The sequence below is a fragment of the Lepidochelys kempii genome, chromosome 17 (assembly GCF_965140285.1).
Source record: "Lepidochelys kempii isolate rLepKem1 chromosome 17, rLepKem1.hap1, whole genome shotgun sequence".
Classification (NCBI taxonomy): domain Eukaryota; kingdom Metazoa; phylum Chordata; order Testudines; family Cheloniidae; genus Lepidochelys; species Lepidochelys kempii.
In genome coordinates, this window is record NC_136396.1 from 1,126,275 (window position 1) to 1,145,506 (window position 19,232).

The following is a 19,232-nucleotide window of genomic DNA, read 5'->3' on the forward strand; positions in this document are numbered from 1 at the left end:
GATCACGCTGCACCGCGCAAGGGGACACGCCTCGCGCCTCTCCCGCTCCAAACCGGGGAGAGGTTTTCTCGGTCCGCCCCCCCTTCCCGGGAGATCCGTCGCTCCCTCCGCCAGCAGGGCCAGGTGTCGTGGAATCGCAGGGCTGGAAGGGCCCTCAGGAGCTCACCGAGGCCAAGCCTCTGCTCAAAGCAGGACCAAGCGCCAATTTTTGCCCCAGGTCCCTAAATGGCCCCCTCCAGGATTGAACTCACAACCCTGGGTTGAGCAGGCCAGTGCTCAAACCACTGAGCTATCCCGCCCCCTAGCTTACGCCGCCCAGGCACAAATACACAGATGTGGATGCAAACATCTGACCGTGCCTGCATCACCCCTACGGAGCCCCCCTTGCTCTGGGCCCAGGGCGTGAGCCTGGGAGGGATGGAGGAGCGTGGTGAGGCAGGGCAGGAGTGGAGATGGGCAGTGTCCATCTCTACTGGTGTTAGGCACCGTCTGTGGCTGACGGGAAGTTGTTTGGCTCCCTCACTCTAGTGGGGGGGCAGGGGAAATACACCGGAGGAGTCAGAAGGATAGTTGCGTTGCCATCCGCCCAGGGATGAAGCCCCTTCCCAACAGGCCCTGGGGTGATCAATATCCACCTGTACGCCATGGTGATCTGGCCTGCGAGGGAGCTCCAGGCTTCACATGGGCAGCAACAGACTGGATAGTTCCAGTCCAAGTGGCAGCTGCAGTGGAGTACAAGGAAAGCCCCTTATGCGTGCCGCATCTATGACAGGAAACTTTCCTCTGATGGCTCTGAAGAGTCGCTGGTTCTTAGCCACAGCTGTGTATGGGAGCCTGGCAGCCATGATTCAGTGCCCCCCTCCTCTGCCTTCTCTATATGACATTACTTTCCTCTTTCACTTCAGAAGTGCACGCCCTGGTTTCTATACCCAGGCATTACTCAGAAACACAACCATCCCGCAGAGATTCCCATGTTTTACCTGCCCTTGGATTTTATTCTCTTAGCCCAGGCCAAGGCTCTGTGTTCGAAACAGGACAGATGAGTCATTTAGTGGGAACGCCAAGCAGCTGCCTCTAGATTCTGTGGACCTCAAACAAGATTGTCATTATTTCCAGAGAGGACTCCTCACCCCTAAAGCAAACAAGGAGCTGAAGACAGGTGCACAGAGGAAAAAGCAGAGAGATTTGGCCACTCATATGGCAGGGAGCAGACAGGGAGAGTTTTCTGAAGCTGGAGGGAGAGACAGTTCCTCACGGGAACACACATCACCTTGGAACAGACACCAGGCATGGAACTGCTCAGAGTCCAATCTCACAAGGGGGAAGCCAGGGCAGGAAACAGCACATGAGGCGGGGGGGGGGGACGGACGGACAGGGGGACATGACAACCCGCAACACCCCTGACAATCCTAACTTCTGACTGGATGAAGATGAGCCTGACAGCTACCTGTTCCCTGGCTTGGCCAGCAAATCCTGTTCCCCACACACTGCAAGTTGCTGGAGAGGGTCTCGGAACTGCCTGTCCAAAGACAAAGGCAGAGGAACCCCAATAGAAAGAATAACTCCCCTGTCAGCTCCTGGATAGGGGTCTCACACTCAGTGCAGGGAGTCCTGGGGAGGCAACATTGCCCCAAGGGGAATGGAACACTCAGACCACTCGGTAGGGACCCTCCCTCCCTGATGGGGGTAGCATGGGCAAGGGCTCTTGGGAAGTCATTCGCTCTATTGTTTATTAGAGGATACATGAGAAAAAACAAGCCACATCCCATATCAGCACATCTGAAGGGAGGGGCCGCACAGTAATGACTACCTCTGCTCTTTAAATATAGACACGGCCATAGACTGAAATGTGTTTTCTTCTATCAACTGTAACTGCACAGCGCAAAGCTGGGCAAAGGAGCCTGGTGACAGGAGTGATGCTCAGATAACTGAGTCCTGAGGCTCCCAGGAGCCCCTCCTCAGAAGAAATGGGGAAGACAGAGACCTTTGTGGTAGGGAGGGGAGTTGACCATTCCCCACCTCCAGACAACAATCCCTACAGCCCAGCCAGCTTAGCCCCTGGGAGCATTTCAAAGAGAGGAGCCTGAAATCCCATAGCACCTGTCTCTAACCCTCTCACCAAACGGGGACATACTGGCCTTACAGCTGAATAGAAGAGGCAGCCTATTCCAGAGACAAACTACATTGGAATGCAGTGACTCACTTGCCCCTTCTGTGACTGGCCTAGGGGATTTGGGTGCCCTCTCCTTGGGGGTGTCTGCTCATTCTTACACCTGGCTACCCACAGGCATTTCACCAGCTTGCTTTCATCATGGTGAGAAGCAGGAGATCTGTGGTTTCACAGTACTTTGGTCACCTGACAACAGCCCTGCTGCTGTAGGGAAATTCAGCCATTGGACTGAAGTGGGGCTGGGCTTTCTGATTTGTTGGGTTCAGCTTCTGCAGCCTCTGCCTGTAGAGCATCGGTTTGAGTGGGCAGGAGTCTCGTTTGTGACCCAAGCCCAGCTCTTCGTCAGTGGCTGGCAGCTTGTCCCTCTAATTCAGAAACTAAGGATTTGGCGATGCCATAGAAAAGGGCATTTTCTTCTCTGCCTTTCAAACGTGCATTCCATCTCAGAGGCAGACATTTCCTTTGTCTCGCAGCGAAGGACCTAGCCACAGCATCTTTAAAGTACTGCTCAGCTTAGAAAAGTGGGTTTCTACTTGTGAAAATGGTTCTTCAATCCTCAGCAGCTCTCTGGGGTGCATCAGGGCCAGGGCAATTCATCCTAGTGACAAAGTGTTAACTGATTATCACTCCTGCTAGCTCATGGTGCCAGCGCAGCTCTCAGAGCAGATTCCAGTCCAACAACATTGCTTGCAAAGCTGAAAGTCTCTGAAGGAACAGTTAACTCATGGGTCGCATTACTACGAGATTTCGTAGAGGCCAGTTGCTTAGTGGGATTCAAAGAAGGATGAGACATTCACCTAGATAATGAGCACAGCCATGGTTTCATAGGCAGGATGCCCCTTTTGTAAGATGGCCATAAACCCTCCTCTTTCACTCTCTAGCAGGGGCCAGGAAAACTGCCCCTTGAGGGACACGTTATTCCATAATAGCCTTCTGCAGGATTTTTTGCATCTTCCTTTGAAGCAGTTGGTGCTGGCTAGTGTCAGAGGCAGGACGTTGGGCTAGATGGACCCCACATCTAACCCCATTTAGTGATTCCAACCTAAGGCAAGAGGTATCCCCTGAGGACAGAGTTGGCTGGAAGAACCTTTACTGCTGGTGTTGGCACACAAGATGGAGACCCAGCTGGTCTTTCAGATTCCAGGTGGACCGTTCAGAGCTGGCAGTTAGAAAGAAATCATTGCACTTGTAAACGGAACAAATTTGATCTGGAGTCAGACACAGCCGCAGCCTCTTAATGAATGCCCAGCTTACCAAGTAGAGCCGCTGTTAAGTACTTGCCGCACCAAGGGTACGACAAATTTTTGGTTTTTAGGGCCCACCCTGCTGAAGGAATCAGAGTGAAATGGGGAGGGGGAAAGGCTGGGGCCCAGGGGCACATCTGGGAAAATCAGAGCCACAGCTCACATCAGTTACTTCAACACTTTATTCATCATTGATGTGTACAGCTATGTACATGACAAAGTAAAGCCGGCCTGTGGGAAAGCCATACAAGCAGCAACTTTCCAGACTCGGTCATGTTTTGCCTACGTCGTCTCACTGGAATAAGCCAACAAGAAACCAACACAGGTAGGAGACTATTCCCCCATCCCCAACTTGTATCCCTGCCAATCATGCCTGTCTTTTAGCATTAGATCCAAGAAGCAGCCCCAGTCACTGCAGAAGAGGAATGGCTCTGATGCTCCCTCCCTCGATCGGCTGTCTATGTCGTTGGGCAGCTTAACTGGACACATTCCCAGCTTCTATGGGCTGCTTTCCCCCAAACGGATTCATTCCTGAGTGCGCTGATCACACTGGTTACGGTCAGCAATCATCCAGCCAGGAATGCTCACGCACTGCTGGGCCTAAGGGGACCCAGCTACTGACTGTCCTTGCGGCACAGCACCTGGCAAGCACACACCCGGAGTCACCAGCCCAAGTGGATTAGCAGCAAGGGCCTGCTACACCCAGCATCTGACAATGCCAGTTTGCCTCTCTAGCACCACATCCCTCCTCGAGGAGACAATCCCTGTAGCCCTTATCGACGATGTCAGGTGCACTGGCACCCAGAAACACAGGCAACAAGAGATGTGGCTGGAAAAACTGGCAGGAAGAACCTGCCTGCCTGCCACGTAGAAGTCAGCAACCCAAGGCCAAAGCAGGGCAGCTGCTACTCATCTCTAGACTGGGCAGTTACGTCAAAGAGCAAGGCTCTTGGCACTGTAAGCTGTGCGTACTGCAGAAAGGCTGTTCCCAACACTCAGGCCCTTGCTCTCTCCCAGCCGAATTTAGCAATAGGGATAAGAAGGATGAAGCCAGCTTCCCACGCCCACACTGACATGTGGGAACAGTCGACACCCAGAGCAATCCCCTTATCAGTTATAGCCATAGCAAAGACAACCCCCACAGCTTTTATCTTTTAACTCTCTAAGCACTACACAGGTTGCAGGTTCCACATTCAGTGCCAGGGAAACGAGGAGATGAAGGGATCGATGCCAGGTAACCACTGCTATTTAAATTGTGTGTGTTTCTGTCTATCCACCGCACACGTACCTATTCATCCGCGGGTGCAGAGCGAGTCTCTCCTATTCCGTCTAGGGAGGTTATTTATACTGCTCTTCAGACTCCACAGAGAGAGGGACAGCAGAGGAGAGGGAACGTCTGGGGGCATGGCCGAACTCAAACCATCACCTGATGGGGGGGGGAAAAGGGGGGCTACATACACACTTTCTGCACATGCAGGTTTCCCATTGGCAAGGGTGCAAGGAGGGAAGACTTCTTCTTATCTGACTGCAACTCGGCACTCCAGGTCTCAGCAGTGTCTGAAAACTACTGCTCCGATTTCCCTGTGCACGGACCCGCCCTGATCATTATCCCCACCCAGAAACAGCTGGATTTAGGGCTCAATGCTGTTCACCCTTTGCACCCATTTGGTTAGCACCCATTGGCAGCAATTCAGGGCAGAGCCTGGCAAGCAACACTGCTCCAAATGGTGCACCCCACGCACTGGCTAACAAGCTTCTCCAGCAGGCGTTTGCTAAACCCAGTGAAGCGTTTGCATTCCAAGGGTGGCAGCACCTTACTGACATGACACAGCCAGCTCACTCCTCCTCAGGCACAGAGGTTTGGACTGATGGAGCTTTGCACAGACTGGGGCAAGCTGGCCGTGAGACCAATGCCTTGGTGTACAAAGGAAGATGGGCTACAACTAGAAGGGCCAGTTTATTAAAGAGAAACCTCACATCCCAGAGAATTCAAACACATTTGGAAAGGGCCCAGCCCGGCTGAGTGGGCCCATCTTCCACAGCAGCACAGTTCTAAACCCCCCAAGCTTGGGCACCAGCCAGCACCAGGGGGAAGAAAGGATCCACTAATACAGCTTATGATGCTTGCAAATAGCCTGAAAGAGTCAGTGTTAAAGTTCAAAAACGCCCCTTTAGCAATGGTTAAAACAAAATGGTTTAAAATATTGAAAAGTTCCATATCCCTGGCTGCAGGAGGGTGGGAAGCAGAGGTCTGCAATGCACGACTGTTCTCCTGGGGTACCGTGCTTAGACTGCTCTACCAGTGAAGGCCAGAGGGAGGCGTCTTCTCATCTTTATTGCTTTCCAATGAGAAGGGAGGGATTCGGACATCAAAGTGGGAGCCATCAGGCCTCTCAAACCGAAAAGTACCCCTGCAAAACAAAGTCAGAGACCAGACTGAGACCAATGCATCACCACGCCCTCTTACAGCAATGGAATGGCAGCTCCGGGGGAAAAGGGACCTTCTGCACTCTGCTGTTGCCGGGGCCTGCCTTTGCAGGATCTTCCCACCGACAGGAAAGCATCTCCGGGCCATGTGACTCACTTATGACAAGGCGGTTAGCCCAGCACAGAGCAGACCATGCTGTAATACAAGGCACCCCACGGGGAGATAGAGGGGAAGAGGCTGAAGGCCACCCCCAGATAGCTCGGACAATGCTTTCCTCAGTCCAGGCCGGAGATAGGCTAGGTTAGGCCATCTGAGTTTAGTTTGCAAATAGGTCAAATTCACATTCTTATTTACCAGCAGAAGCCCCGATGGCTCAGCAACCTGGGATCAGTCCTTAAAGGCCAATCACAGGTAGTTTGGAAGCTGAAGTTTCTGCTTCACGATTTCACAAGGGGAAGATTAAGCATTGAACACACATTTCCATACACAAGTTAGACAAATCAACTCCCCAGCAGGTCTCCCACTGTCTCAGGAAAGCAAACTGCCTTGTGTAATGCAGGATGTGACCTAACAGGGAGGCGTCTTGAGAAGTAAAACAATAGTTCCGAGTCGGATTCTTCATCACCCAAGAAGACCATCTACTAGAAAGGAAGCCATGTGGATTGGCGATTTGGGGATTCCAGCCCCTTCCTCCCCCTTTACTGGAATGGCTTTCTAGCTCTGGAGCCCGTCTTTCCTTTCAGACTGTTTGGGAAGGGAGAGCACTACAATGAGCTGCATTGTACGCCCAGGGGAGCTGTCATTCAACTAGTCAGGAACACCCAACCATGCACGGTGAAAGCCTGAGTTAGCAAGAGCTCACCCTGAAGGGGCAGATCTGCTGTAGTACATATTCCAGCTCAGATAAAAGTGTTTGCAAAGCAGCCCCCAGCTTCTGAGAAAGGTATGCTCAAAGGTGGGGAAGAGAGGTGTCGTGTGACACCTCTCCTAGTAGGGCATTGAGCATCCACATCACAAGTGCACACTTAGGGATTTAATGAAGGAGTGGTTAGCTTTCAATGCTACTGCAGTACATGGGACTACATAAACCGGAACAATCCCAAGCGTCAGGCCTTTGGGCACTGAATTTCAGACTCTGGGAGAAAGTCACTGCACTTCCTTTAGCAGAACCCACTGGAGAAAATGCTAGTGAAGGCCCTAGGGCACAAGAGCTGTGTGGCCAATACAGACCTGCCTCTGGTACTCAAGAGGGAACATGCTGGGGAGTGGAGCATATAAGAAGATAATGTGGAAAGGGCCCAGCTCCTTCGCAAGGGAGAAACTTGAGGAGGAGGAGGAGGAACCAGTTTGGAGCCTCTGCCAAGGCTCATGAGCAGCAGGGGTTCCTGGAGTCAATATGGGACTATCACTACAGCCTAGTTTATGCACATGGGCACCCACCTTTAGTTGCCTTGTCCACACCGCCCAGCTGTTAATTCCTGTCAGAACACCAGACTGTGAGCTCTCTGGGACACAGACTGTCCCAGGGGGGTCCTAATCTCCAACTGGGAACTCTGCATTACCACAATAGTGAAGGTTTCTTACCACATGTGACCACTGGATGCCTGCAGTGAGACATGGCTGCTGTACTGAAATGCTGGCTGCTCTTTGGATAAGACTGGCTCCTGAGGGGACACAGAGACCCCACTGTATCAGACAGATCCCCATAGATTTCTCCACAGCCCACCATTAGCAGATTTGCTTTGCAACAAAATCAACAGAGCTCCTCAGGCTTCAAAATGCTGCTTAGCAATTGTTCCTCTTCCACTTCTTGCCATCACCACCCCCATAATAAAGGCTACACCTAATAAGTAGCACCAGCATGACACCATATTTCAGTCCCCCCCCAGTCAGATGATTGGAAGACTGAGTGAACTAGAACAACCCTCTGCTGACCAGACTTGCACTTTCTGCTGTGCTCCTTCCCGCACAGAGTACTCCTGGGGCAATTCTGCAGGACTGCGCGCCTGCATAAAGCCCCCACCGCCTCTGGCAGGTGGAAAACAGCAGGGAACCAAAGGGAGGCCATGGGGGAAAGGGGAACCACCATCGGCGCAGTTTTGGGCAGAACTGCCCCCAAACAGAGGCGGGGCATGGGGGGGCACACAGGGTTACATGCCCCTGCCCTCCTGCCCGCCCCATTTCTGCAAGCGCAGAGCTGCCCAGCTGAAGGAGGCTGCGGCTCTGCTGACTCTGCAGCTGAACACCACCTCCTGGGTCCTAGTGCCAGTCGTGCTCCCCTTCTGTGCAACAGTGAGTGCTCACGGTGGGGCTGGGTAAGGGGAAGAGGTAGTGGGGATAGAAGGGGGGGTGGAATAGGGCAGGGGAATGTGGGAGTGAGGCATAGATGCTGGAACTAGTGGTGTGGGCTTCAGGGTGATCTCCCACTTCAATGCAGCCAGTGGCTTGTGCTCCCCACTGCCATGCTGGAGCTTTATTTATTTATTGACAAATAAAATTTGCAGAATTTTTCGGTGCAGAATTCCCTCAGGAGTAACAGACAATCTGCAAGGAACTGTACACATGACTCTTTCACCACGCACACCTACTGGAAGTGCCCATTAAGCCACATACTGATCAATCGACCCAGGGCGAGTGCCCCAAATGGAGGCTATGTCTGAGGACAGATATCAGGCAATACGTACCCTTCCCACAACTCCTCGGCCCCGGACAGTTTCCAGGGTGCCAGACAAACTAAATATCCTCCAGTGCCGTTCTCGCAGTTGTACCACCTCATTGTCAAGGTTCTCCAAGCGGATACAGTAACGCCACTAGAGAGGTGAGAGACAAGTCATGAGGAGCTGGAGCCAGCTGCCAATAGGCCAGGTATCAGGTCCACTTGCTGATGCCACAAGCAAAGAGCCACCCTCCCTCAAAACCCATCATGATAAATCTGACCATAGCCATGGTGGGGCTTCCAGCACCCCGCAGCAAATAAACGCCCTCCTTAGGCTGTTTTACAGAAGCACAAGGCACTTACCCAATAGACATGGGAATTCTGGGCTTCCTGTCAAGAGAAATAAACTAGTTTAGTTGATGCCCTTCAGCTCAGCACCAACACTCTGACTTGGCAGTGCCAGACTGACACAGGGCAGCACAGACTGAGGCGCTCTCCAAATTCACCCATGAGTTAGTCCCTCATTCCCAGGGTAGAACTGGCCTGAGCATCTATGTAACTCAGACAGACGAGCTCCAGAGATCCACCAGTGACTGGAGAACTGACCAGTTGTGGGTACCCACGTTCATTATACCCTATATGCTGTTAGAGGATGCCCAATCCACATGCTGTTGGTTAGCAGATGGGATACATACCAGTTCGGCTCTACAGAAGCTTAGCTTTCATCAGGGCCTGCCCGTGTTGTGGTCCAAGGCTGCCTTACAATCCTACTGGTCCTAGAGGCACTGTTTATTTTGAAACTGACCTATATGTGTAAATACCCAGCTCTCCACCCCAGGAGACAGCTGGCTAATACACAAACTTCGTTATTGTGCTTCCTGAACCCCGAGCAGCCAGGTCCTAATCAATTTTAGGAAGTACAGGGTGTCAGCTGAATCCAGAAAGCTTTAATCAGGGAACTCTCCTCAGCCCCAGGGAGAAGGCAAAGTAGTCTGAGGGTGGGTCTACACTACCGCTGGATATCGGGGTTGATTTATCGCGTCTAGTCTATAAATAAATAAATCGATCCCCGAGCGCTCTTCTGTCGACTCCGGAACTCCAGCGCAGCAGAGTCGACGGGGGAGCGGCGGCAGTCGACTCACCACCGTGAAGACACCACGGTAAGTCGATCTAGGTACGTCAACTTCAGCTACGCTATTCTCGTAGCTGAAGTTGTGTACCTTACATCGATTCCCCACCCAGTGTAGACCAGAGCAGAGTGTCAAACCCCAGGGGGAAGACTAAGTGTAACTCACTGCGGCACTGTGCCGGTGCCATTTTACATCTATTACTAACAGCAGGGAGTGTTAACGATACAGGCATTTGTGAAAATTCTCACCTGCCCTTTAGTAGCACCTCTCCCAGAACAGCCCAAGGCATTTCACAGAACTCAACGAACAACTAGCAGAGCCTAGACGGGGATGTTCCCCATAACCATTCGGTCTCATGTTTCCATGTTCACGGCCACTGGGAATAATGATAAGTGAGGATGCAACTAGAACAAGAAGCCAGGTTGCAGGACGAAAACAAGATGCTGCAGCAGGACTTGGAAAGGACGGGGGTGTTTTAAATGGGTTGGAGAGAGTTACAATGGTGGCCACGCTAGGTAAGACCCAGACCTACCCTCATGCCCATGTAGAAGGGGATGACGGTGACTCGGATATTCTCAGTGGTTTCTCGGTGCACATCAGACAGCTCTAACCAGGGATGATTCTTTTCCTGCCACGCACACAGCGTGTCCCTCGCTACAAAAGGCGGAACTGTAGGGAGTGGAAAGAGAGGACAGTTTATCAAAGTGGCTACAGATAAGCTTCTGAACTCCCACCTCTCAGACAGAGCAGCAGCTTTTACATGGTTACAGAGGTCTGTCTAAGGATGTTTCTGCTAGAACAAAGCCTCTCACTCACCGCAGCATGGGCAATGCACTGCACCTAAGACAATGAGCTGCAGATGTCTGTCTTTCCTTATGAAGGTGCCTTATAGCAGCACATGGCTCCGTAGAGGCTTTCTCTAGGGCAAGGCTCGAGGGGCATGCAGTTACCTTTTGTCTGGTCGTACATAAGAAACCTCTCAAAGAGCTCATGCTGAATTGGCACCTGATCAGTGGAGCTGTAGGGAAGGATGTCTTCATGGCTTACGTAGTCTAGACCTAGAGAAGAAGCCCACATCAGCCATTAAATGCCATCAGCAAAGGGAGCTTCACAGGAGGCATCTCAGCAGGGCAATAAATTGCACTAATGAGCAGTAAAGAAAGAGGGCCTGGCAGAGGAAATCTAAACTAGCAAAACTATCCTCAACCTACAGGACACTCCCTGGCAATAATTCTTCAAGTCTTGCTTTACTACCTTCTTCAAAAGGGATACATACTTCTCCCCACATAAAGCCAATGCTCTTCCTGAGCCACTAGTGGCTGCAGAAGTGTTTATACTATCACACCAGGACTTCAGGTAGAGAACACAACAGAAGGAGAAACAGAGATCCAGCAGCCCTAGAACTAAAGGGGGAGAAAGGAATGCAGGGTGTAGGATCTGAGTACATCTACTGCTAAGTAGAGAAAGTGGGGTTTGGGGTCAACAGCTCAAAGTATGTGAACAACAGTCAAGGTTCCCTCACTCGCCTAGCCACTGACTCCAGTTGAACACACCTCTTCCACATATCTGAAGAACAGAGCTGAGCATGTCAGTCACTCTACTGTTCTCCAAGAGGCGACAAACTGCACCTAGGACAAGACATTCCAGGGGTAGATCTAGTACTGCCGATACTAGACTATGCTAGCCACGGTACCTCTCACGGTCCTTCTAGCCAGATCTCATGAGAATCTGCACTCTCCAGAAAGCTTAAGAACAGCCATTTACTCACCTGGTATGGCATAGAGGGCTCGACTGTCGTCATGATTCGCCAAGAACGTCACTGCTTCCGTCTGTGACCTCTGAGACTGAAAATAAGGGGGATTTAGCACTTCGAATGCACAACACTGTGTGCGGACAGCCGTTTTATTCTTCTTCTCTCAAGGTTGTACATTTATTTTATATAACCAGTTCAGCTCAGAACAAACATTTCTCTTGTTTTCATCTCCTAGAGGAAATCACAATTCAAACACCAACTAAAAAGAAATTTTGTTGCTACCTATTGCCTGTGTTATACAAACATCACAGAACCCATACTCCAGCATGGGCAAGAAGTTAACCTAGGCAGAAGAAATTGGACCTACTCAGAAGAGTAATGGTTAAACATTTCTGATGATCTTTCTTAGCAGAATGATGACCTGGTAAAACAGAACCAGTCACTCAGTCACCCCTGTTCCAAACATTCCCACCATGGAGGAAAAACATTAACAGCACCCTCCCAGTCTTCCATTACAGCTGCTGTCTGCATCTAAGGAGTTAACAGAAGAGAGAGATCTTTGGGTGTCAAGAACAAGGTTATCAGACACTTACTATATGTGGGCAATCCCGAGCATCTATTAGCACCTGGTAGTAGGTATGAGTTTTGCCTTTGACTTCTTTGGATCCATGACCAGCTGCACTCTCACTCCTAAACAGAGACAAATTCTGAACACAAGAGCTCCCTTCATTAGCTTACACCCTACTAATATGATTACACCCACCAGCAGCAAGTTGACACAGAGAGTGGGAGGAAGTTTTGTCATACATCAAGTTGCGTCTCTGATAGTGTGGATAAAGTACAAACAGTTGCTACCAGCAACAAGTTCATTCTTAAAGGAAAAGGAGGTTCTGAATACATTCAGGATCTCCAATCACTCCATTTCAGTCAACGCAAGATTCACACCACCCACACATACAGCAATAAATGATGCGAGATGCAAAAAAAAAATCCACGTCGGTGGCATCATAGCCCCCATTTACAGAGACGGAGATGTCTCTCACTATTCAGTCAGTCTTCCCATCTGGGTTATTGCTTTCACTCCACCCTTATTTTCAATGTGTTCACCCCTCAGTCCTATCCATGTCCCACAAGAATCATTTGCGGGGTTCATTAGCTGCATGGAGTGGAAGGTGAAAGACAATGAGGCTCCATCGCTGAGAAGGCTGAACTGAACCTAACTTGCCAAATCTGGAGCCAAGGCCAACCAGTTCAAATCACTAGGAACCTATACAGGAACCTACACCTAAATCCACAGGAGTTTCTTTCCTTAACATGCAATTCCACACCCACTTGTTTTCTAAAGCACACACACCATTCCCTGAAACCTTCCTCCCATCTTTTAACTTAAGAGAAACTATTATGGTATTAATTTAGACTATTATGAGCCGATCTCTCCTAGTTTGGTGCTCACACAAAAGTCACTGAGGCTTTGCCTCACTCTTTCTTAAAACCTCAGTGACCCTGACCAGGAAGAACAGTAAAAGACTTAAATAGAACAGCAGCATGGGAGCAAATGAACAAATGTAAATCCTTACTTTTCTGGAACAGGAGAAGTAACATCCCGATCATACAACCTGGCTTGCCAAGGAAACAGGACTATTCCTCGGTATCCAAACACACTGTGAAGAAACAGCTGAAAGGGGGAATCATAAACTTCAGTCCTGTGCAAATCACAGCCAAGAGATTAAAACCCATTAAAAAAAAAAAAAAAAAAAGGAAATGGCTAACAACCTCACACCAATAAAGAGGCAGCATTTTATTATTATTATTATGCAGGGAGAAGTAGCAAGATTTGGACAGAACCTGGATTGATGGGGCAGGGGAGAAGAAAGAATCCAAGACATGCTCCATTTTATGGATCTGGTGACAGAGAGGAGAGTGGTGATGAAGAACGAGGGAATGGAGAAGGCTTGGGATGAGAGAGAACTGGGAATGCAGCTTTGGCCACATTAAGTTTAAATTGACAACTAAACACCCAGGAGATGTGGGAGACACAGGCAGACCTGTGGGCTCGGATGGAGTGAGGTCAGTCAGGACTGGAGAAAGATTTGTGAGACCTCAGCATAGAGATGACAGGTCTAGCAGTTATTTCAGACCTCCAGTAACTCTCTCCCTTGCTGCTGAAAGGAGACGATACTTGGGAAATGAGCAGAGCAAAACAACCGGTGCTAACAATCATTTCACCTTCTAGAGCAGGAGTGGACAAACTATGGCCATTTTAAGTTGGCCCTCGATTTCCAGCTGGCAAGTGGGGTCTGGTGCTCCAGCTGGGGAGCAGGGTCGGGGGCCGCTCCATGCAGCTCCCGGAAACCGCGGCATGGCCCCCCTCTGGTACCCCAAGGGGAGCTGTGGGGGCGATACATGTGGATGGGGCAGCGCGCAGAGCTCCCTGGCCGTGCCTCCGCGTAGGAGCTGGAGAAGGGTCATGCCGCTGCTTCCGGGAGCCGTCTGAGGTGAGCACACCCGGAGCCTGCACCCCGAGCCCCTCCCTACGCCCCAACCCCCTGCCCTGATCCCCCTCCCGCCCTCCAAACCCCTCAATCCCAGCCTGAAGCACCCTCCTGCACCCCAAACCCCTCCTCCCCAGCCGGAGCCCGCGCCCCACTCCCTGAACGCCTCGTTTCTGGCCCCACCCCAGTTTCCTGAGCACTTTCTGTGCCCAGATGGGGCCCTCGGGCCGAAACGTGTCCCCGCCCCGGGGCCGGGGCCGGTCGCTCGGGGACACCCACCTGGCCCGTCTCGTATTTGCCGTGCGGCTTCGGCACCTCGAACACGCCCACGGGCTCCAGCACTTTGCCCTCCGCCCGGTTCCTGCGGAAAAACGCCACAGCGAGCTCAGGCCGGGCGGGGCAGCGCCCGCGGAGCCTCCCGGCCCCGGCCCCGGCCCGGCCTCACCCCCTCGGCCCCGGCCCCGGCCCCGGCCTCACCGGGACGAGAGGTGGCGGCGCGGGGGCGGCTGCAGGGCCCCGGGGCCCCCCGCACACAGCGCCCGGAGGCCGCGGCCCGGGGCCTCCCTGAGCGGCAGGGCCCGGCACCTGCTCAGAGCCGTTGCTAGGGAGCGCCGCGCCGCGCCGCCCGACATCCCGCCCGCCGGCGACAACGGCAGGGCCCCGCTCGGCCACCACCCCCGGCCCACAATGCAGCGCGCGGGGGGAACCCGCCTGGTCGGCAACGTCCGCCTTCCCAGCGCCCTGTGCGCGCGGCGCGGGCGATCATGTGACCCCCCGGCCTGTCCAAGATGGCGTCCTCCATAGTGGCGGGGGAGCGGCTGGTGCGGGCGGCGGCCTCCGCCGGCGGGGAGCTCGGGCGGCTTCCCCGCGAGCTGCGGGCGGAGCTGCAGGCCGCTTTGGGGGCCCAGGCCGCCGGGCGCGGCCCGCTCGTCCCCTTCAGCCTGCTCCGGAAGCTGCAGGGCGCCCTGCGCCAGGCGGGTGAGAGGCGCCGGCCGGGGCCTGAGGCTGAGCGTCCGCCGGGCTGTGGCTCGGCCGTGAACTCTCCTGGCGGAGCCCGCAGCCAGGGCCGGCGCTGGGGACCACGAGGGGTACCCTTACTTCCCCCAAAGGTCTTCTAGGGGGCCCCAAGTTAGTGTCCGCAAGGCCAAAACATGGACAAAGTTATCCACTGCGAAGCAGCGGAACAGCGGCAGATCGGTAGCTTCACCCCTCTTACAAATTATACATCCACGCATTATAAATCCACATGCTGACACTGCAGCCAAATTTTGCCTTAGCAAACTCTTAAAATCTAAGATTTTCTAGGGGTTTAATTAGCCCCTGGACTCCTGGAAGGTTGTTTGTTTTTAAAATAACATCCAGGGCTCCCAAAATACCTACTCCCCCCTCCAGTAATGGAACCCTAGAACTGACTCTGTCTTTCATCTCCTGAGAGTGCCACAGCCTTGATCTGCCTCAGCTAAAATCCTTCTCCTGGTTCCCATCACCTCTGTTATCCCTTGCTTCTCTGTGGTTGCCCCAAGTCCCAGCTCTCCAGCAAAATGCTGCTGCTCCCTTTCTCACATGTACAGAGAAATATGACCCCAGTGTACTATCTTCAGATTGCTCCCCGTTACTTCAGGCCCCAGTTCCAAGTTGCCTTCCATTCTTGTCTGTAAAAACCTCCATGGATTTTGAGTCACCTGCCCAAATGGATCTTTTTGTCTCTAACTCCCTTCTCTTGTCTAGAACCATCGACCTCTGCCCCTTCAGACAGTGTGGCCAGCATTGGTGCTGACTTCTCTCCAACTTCTGCCTCCAGAGCCCCCTTTTTGTATGTCAGCCTCCTCATTATGTCTATACCTCTGATGTTTTTCTTTCCTTATTGCAGGAAGGATGGCTGTATAATTAAGGCACAGGCCTTAGAATTTAAGGCACAAATTGGGCTTTTTTCATGGTTCTGCCACTTTGGGCAAATCACTTAATATCTATCCCTTAGTTTCCTCATCTGCAAAATGAGGATAATATTAACTTCACAGGGTATTAGGTGGCCTAAGTTTTTGTTTTTAAAATGCATTGAAATTTTTAGCTGGTAGATGTTAGACAAGTGCATAGTATTTATCTCTAACTCCTCTAAACTGTTTAGGGCTCCATCTCAGATGATAGACTTCACAAAGGTTGTACTTTAAAGCAACAGTTAATTTTATCCACAAAAAGTGTTCTCTCAGAATTAGCTGAATGAAAATTACAGTAAGGTGTAAAAATTCAAGTTAAACAGTCAAAATAAAACCCCTCACTTTACAATATTTCCTCACTTACCTTGTTAACACCTTCATTGCTCAAACTGATCTCAAATCTAATTTGAAATCTAGTTATAATGCTACTTGCCTTTCATTCACCCTGGAACTGTGAACCTAGCCTGGCTAGTTTTGCTCTAGTACTCATGTACTAAGCGGATGCTGTTACCTGGAATGGTCAGGATTTTTATATTCTCATTAACTTAATGAAAACAGTTTTGTTTAAAAATAGCTGTTGTTTTTAAACTCTGTTTCACACACACACACACACACACACACCTAATGTCTTGGAGACATTTCCATGTTGCATCCTTGATGTTAACAGCTAGAGATCCAGAGAATGACCTGGATGTTACATTTCACTGCTTTGCCTACATTTCTAAACTGAAAGCATTTATAGGAACTCTTTGTGTTGTAGGTTCTCCTGTGTATCTCCATGAGCTACTGGAAGGCAGCGAGATCTATCTCCCTGAAGTAGAGAAACCTCCAAGGGTATGTAACAAGCATGGGATAAATGCTAGTTACAGCTATGGTTGGTACACTGTTTCCATCTCTTAGCTAGGGACGCTAAAACTAGATGTTTTTCATGGGCCAAGAAATGTACAGAATAAACTAATGGCACCTCAGTTCTCATTACAGTTTCTCTTGTTTATTAATTGTCTTTAGAACCCAGAGCTGGTGGCCCGTCTGGAGAAGATAAAGGCTAAGCTAGCCAATGAAGAATACAAGCGGATAACAAGAAACATCAACTGCCAGGTCTGAAGAAAGGCAGGGAAGATACAAGATCAAAATAAACCTGGACAGTCTGTTCTCCACCATACCCTGTGGAACCACCATAAATGTTAGCACAGCTCGTTGGTGGCACTGCCCAGAGATGAATTTGCGGTCCCAGGCTCTTTGGTTTGCTAGCTCAGAGGCAAAAGCAGAGCATCTCCTATCGCTTTCCCAGGACCCCGACTGGCCTATCCAAGAGTATCATTGTTGGCTCCAAAGTCCCTCACCAGGAGGGAGGATTAGTGCAGCACGAGGCCTCTGAAGGGAGAAACAGAGAGGTGCTGGAAGCCTTCCCCCTCAAACAGGGCTGCCAAATCTGTATTGTAACAAGGGAACCTGAGCCATCAGGGTGGTACCCACAAGCCTGTTGATCAAATATAGTTCTAGTCTCAGTGGGGAAGCAGTGCAGGATGCTCTACTGGAATTGTCTCAACTATAGAATTGACACCTAGGGTGGAATAAGGTTTTTATAACCCTGTTCTTCTCCTCTTAGGAACTGAACCGGTACGGGGCTCTGGCTGACTTGGGAAGGCAAGGTGAGTTGTATCAACATAGGAAGAAACAGACAGCGTATGCCCAGCAAGCAGAAAGCCAATTGTGAGAATTAAATCAATTGCCATCTACTCATCCTCAAAGACAGAACAGCCCCACCCCTCTCTGCCTAGCAGGCTGTATTTCACTAGATGGGTTTAATTTGAAATAAGGGACAGTCCCTATTTATACATTAAATAACTACGGGGGACGATTATACAGCATGTCAGAGTTTGAAGGACTTTGAAAAGCCTCAGGGTTGGGAGTTTGGATCAGAAGGGGAGACCTTGGTGCCTAAAGAAGAGATGTCTGCCAGCTGTGACCTAGATAGCCTGCCCAGTGAAACTTCCTGTTTCCAGCTTGCGTCTCTCCGGCTTATGCTGTCCCCCTGCTGCAGTTTGCGGGCCCAGCAATGCAGGCAGAGGGTGAATTTGTTAGTGTTTTATATAGAAATTGCTTCTTCAAAAGAAACAAGTTTTTTCAAAAGCTACCAGGTGTATTTATTCTTGAGTATTTTTCTATCTTAACAATAGGGAAGGTACTGGCAGGTTCAGTTAGAGGTACTATAGCTTACCCCAAGCCCTCTTACATTGCATGCTAATGACAAACAGCTTTTACCTGCAAATGCTTTTGCTGACATCTCTCCTCCCTCCCTTCCATCGGCAGTTAGGTCCATGAAAGCCGTGGTCATCACCATATTCAACTTCATTGTCACAGTGGTGGCTGCATTTGCCTGCACATACCTGGGCAGCCAGTACATCTTCACAGAAATGGCAGCGGTGAGTGTGAGCTGGGACTTCACAGTTTCCATGTTTGTTTTTTCCATCCTGAGCCTCCTTTGGTGTGTTCAGAGCACATTGGACGGAAAGGTCAGGAATGCCATTTCCACTGAGAACGGGAGGCTGATTGGAATGCTTCAGCAGCGTCACTTAAACCTCCCTTATTTCTTCTTGTCCCCCCAGCGTGTGCTGTCGGCTGTGATCGTGGCCTCAGTGGTGGGCTTGGCTGAACTGTATGTGATGGTGCGGACCATGGAAGGGGAGCTTGGAGGACTGTAGTCAGGAGGCTTTCACTTAGACTGGGATCCTTACCCTGCAGGACTTTTCCTCCCCTATGGGTTATTAATTTGTCGACAGGTGTGTTTGGCTTTGGTCCATTGGGTCCCTGTGCCTACTGCAGTTTCCTCACACCATGTTCCTTACCCCGGCCGCGTTTGAAACGAATCACCAGATGCACTGAATGGGGACCTTGTGGCATGGAACAGAAGAGTCAGCAGTCGTGGGATGTTTCAAATCCATGAAAGGCACAGGGGGGAGTGGGGGGCTTATTGCTGCCTCATCTTCTAGCTCTGAAGTTGCTGTCCCTTGTTCAAAATAAATGGATTCTGTGTGCATTAGAATGACCTTCCTCCTGCCCCAAGGCAGATTCCTAGGGTGGAGATGCGTGTGAAATGCCTGCACTGTGTTCCTGGGCAGCCTGGGTGTGTCTCTGCCCTCTGTATCCCAAACCCTGCTCCATCACTTCTGCAGAAGCCGTTACACTTGGTTTCTTTAATGCTCTTCACATTCCTGCATGGTGCACTAGCCAGGCTGTTTTAGGGTAGAGCAGAGTTTATACAGGGCATGAGCACTGCCTGCTCTTGACTGAAGCAGTGGGTGCCTGACCCAGGCCCTGTGCTCATGGTGGTGTATTTTCTCCCCCATGCAGACAGCTGCTCCCCAGGAGAATGAGGTCACCTCATCCCACACTGTTCCTCCCATACTGGGAAATTTCCTAAC

General features: G+C 51.1%; 2 protein-coding genes across 3 annotated transcripts; one reads left to right on the forward strand and one right to left on the reverse strand.

Moving 5' to 3' along the window:
* Nucleotides 1-5,352: 5,352 nt before the first annotated feature.
* POLDIP2 (DNA polymerase delta interacting protein 2) lies at nt 5,353-14,579 on the reverse strand. 2 transcript variants are annotated; one of them, XM_073315342.2, is made up of 11 exons: nt 14,351-14,579; nt 14,153-14,234; nt 12,959-13,056; nt 11,975-12,071; nt 11,397-11,472; nt 10,579-10,686; nt 10,161-10,297; nt 8,862-8,888; nt 8,527-8,652; nt 7,427-7,506; nt 5,353-5,825 (listed from the first exon to the last, which is right to left on the reverse strand). In XM_073315342.2, the coding sequence occupies exons 1-11, from the start codon at nt 14,503-14,505 to the stop codon at nt 5,711-5,713; spliced, it is 1,101 nt and encodes a 366-aa protein (XP_073171443.1). In that variant the 5' UTR covers nt 14,506-14,579; the 3' UTR covers nt 5,353-5,710. The 2 variants fall into 2 exon arrangements, with proteins under 2 accessions (XP_073171443.1, XP_073171444.1); XM_073315343.2 differs by having other exon boundaries at nt 14,459-14,578.
* Nucleotides 14,580-14,619: 40 nt separating this feature from the next.
* On the forward strand, nt 14,620-18,853 carry VMA12 (vacuolar ATPase assembly factor VMA12). Its single transcript, XM_073315346.2, has 6 exons — nt 14,620-14,851; nt 16,568-16,641; nt 16,816-16,905; nt 17,417-17,459; nt 18,121-18,233; nt 18,417-18,853. Exons 1-6 carry the CDS (start codon nt 14,662-14,664, stop codon nt 18,510-18,512), a joined length of 606 nt encoding a protein of 201 aa, XP_073171447.1. The 5' UTR covers nt 14,620-14,661; the 3' UTR covers nt 18,513-18,853.
* The last annotated feature ends 379 nt before the right edge of the window (nt 18,854-19,232 follow it).

What these genes read in the sequence shown, in the direction of transcription:
- POLDIP2 (XM_073315342.2), bottom strand. Translation starts at nt 14,505, where the DNA reads ATGTCGGGCGGCGCGGCGCGGCGCTCCCTAGCAACGGCTCTGAGCAGG. An exon ending in AGCCCTCTATGCCATACCAG is followed by an intron (nt 10,687 to 11,396) that starts GTGAGTAAATGG and finishes CTTCTTCTCTAG; the next exon opens with GTCTAGACTACGTAAGCCAT. An exon ending in AGAATTCCCATGTCTATTGG is followed by an intron (nt 8,653 to 8,861) that starts GTAAGTGCCTTG and finishes TCACCTCTCTAG; the next exon opens with TGGCGTTACTGTATCCGCTT.
- VMA12 (XM_073315346.2), top strand. Translation starts at nt 14,662, where the DNA reads ATGGCGTCCTCCATAGTGGCGGGGGAGCGGCTGGTGCGGGCGGCGGCC. An exon ending in CAAGAAACATCAACTGCCAG is followed by an intron (nt 16,906 to 17,416) that starts GTCTGAAGAAAG and finishes TTCTCCTCTTAG; the next exon opens with GAACTGAACCGGTACGGGGC. An exon ending in GGCTGACTTGGGAAGGCAAG is followed by an intron (nt 17,460 to 18,120) that starts GTGAGTTGTATC and finishes TTCCATCGGCAG; the next exon opens with TTAGGTCCATGAAAGCCGTG.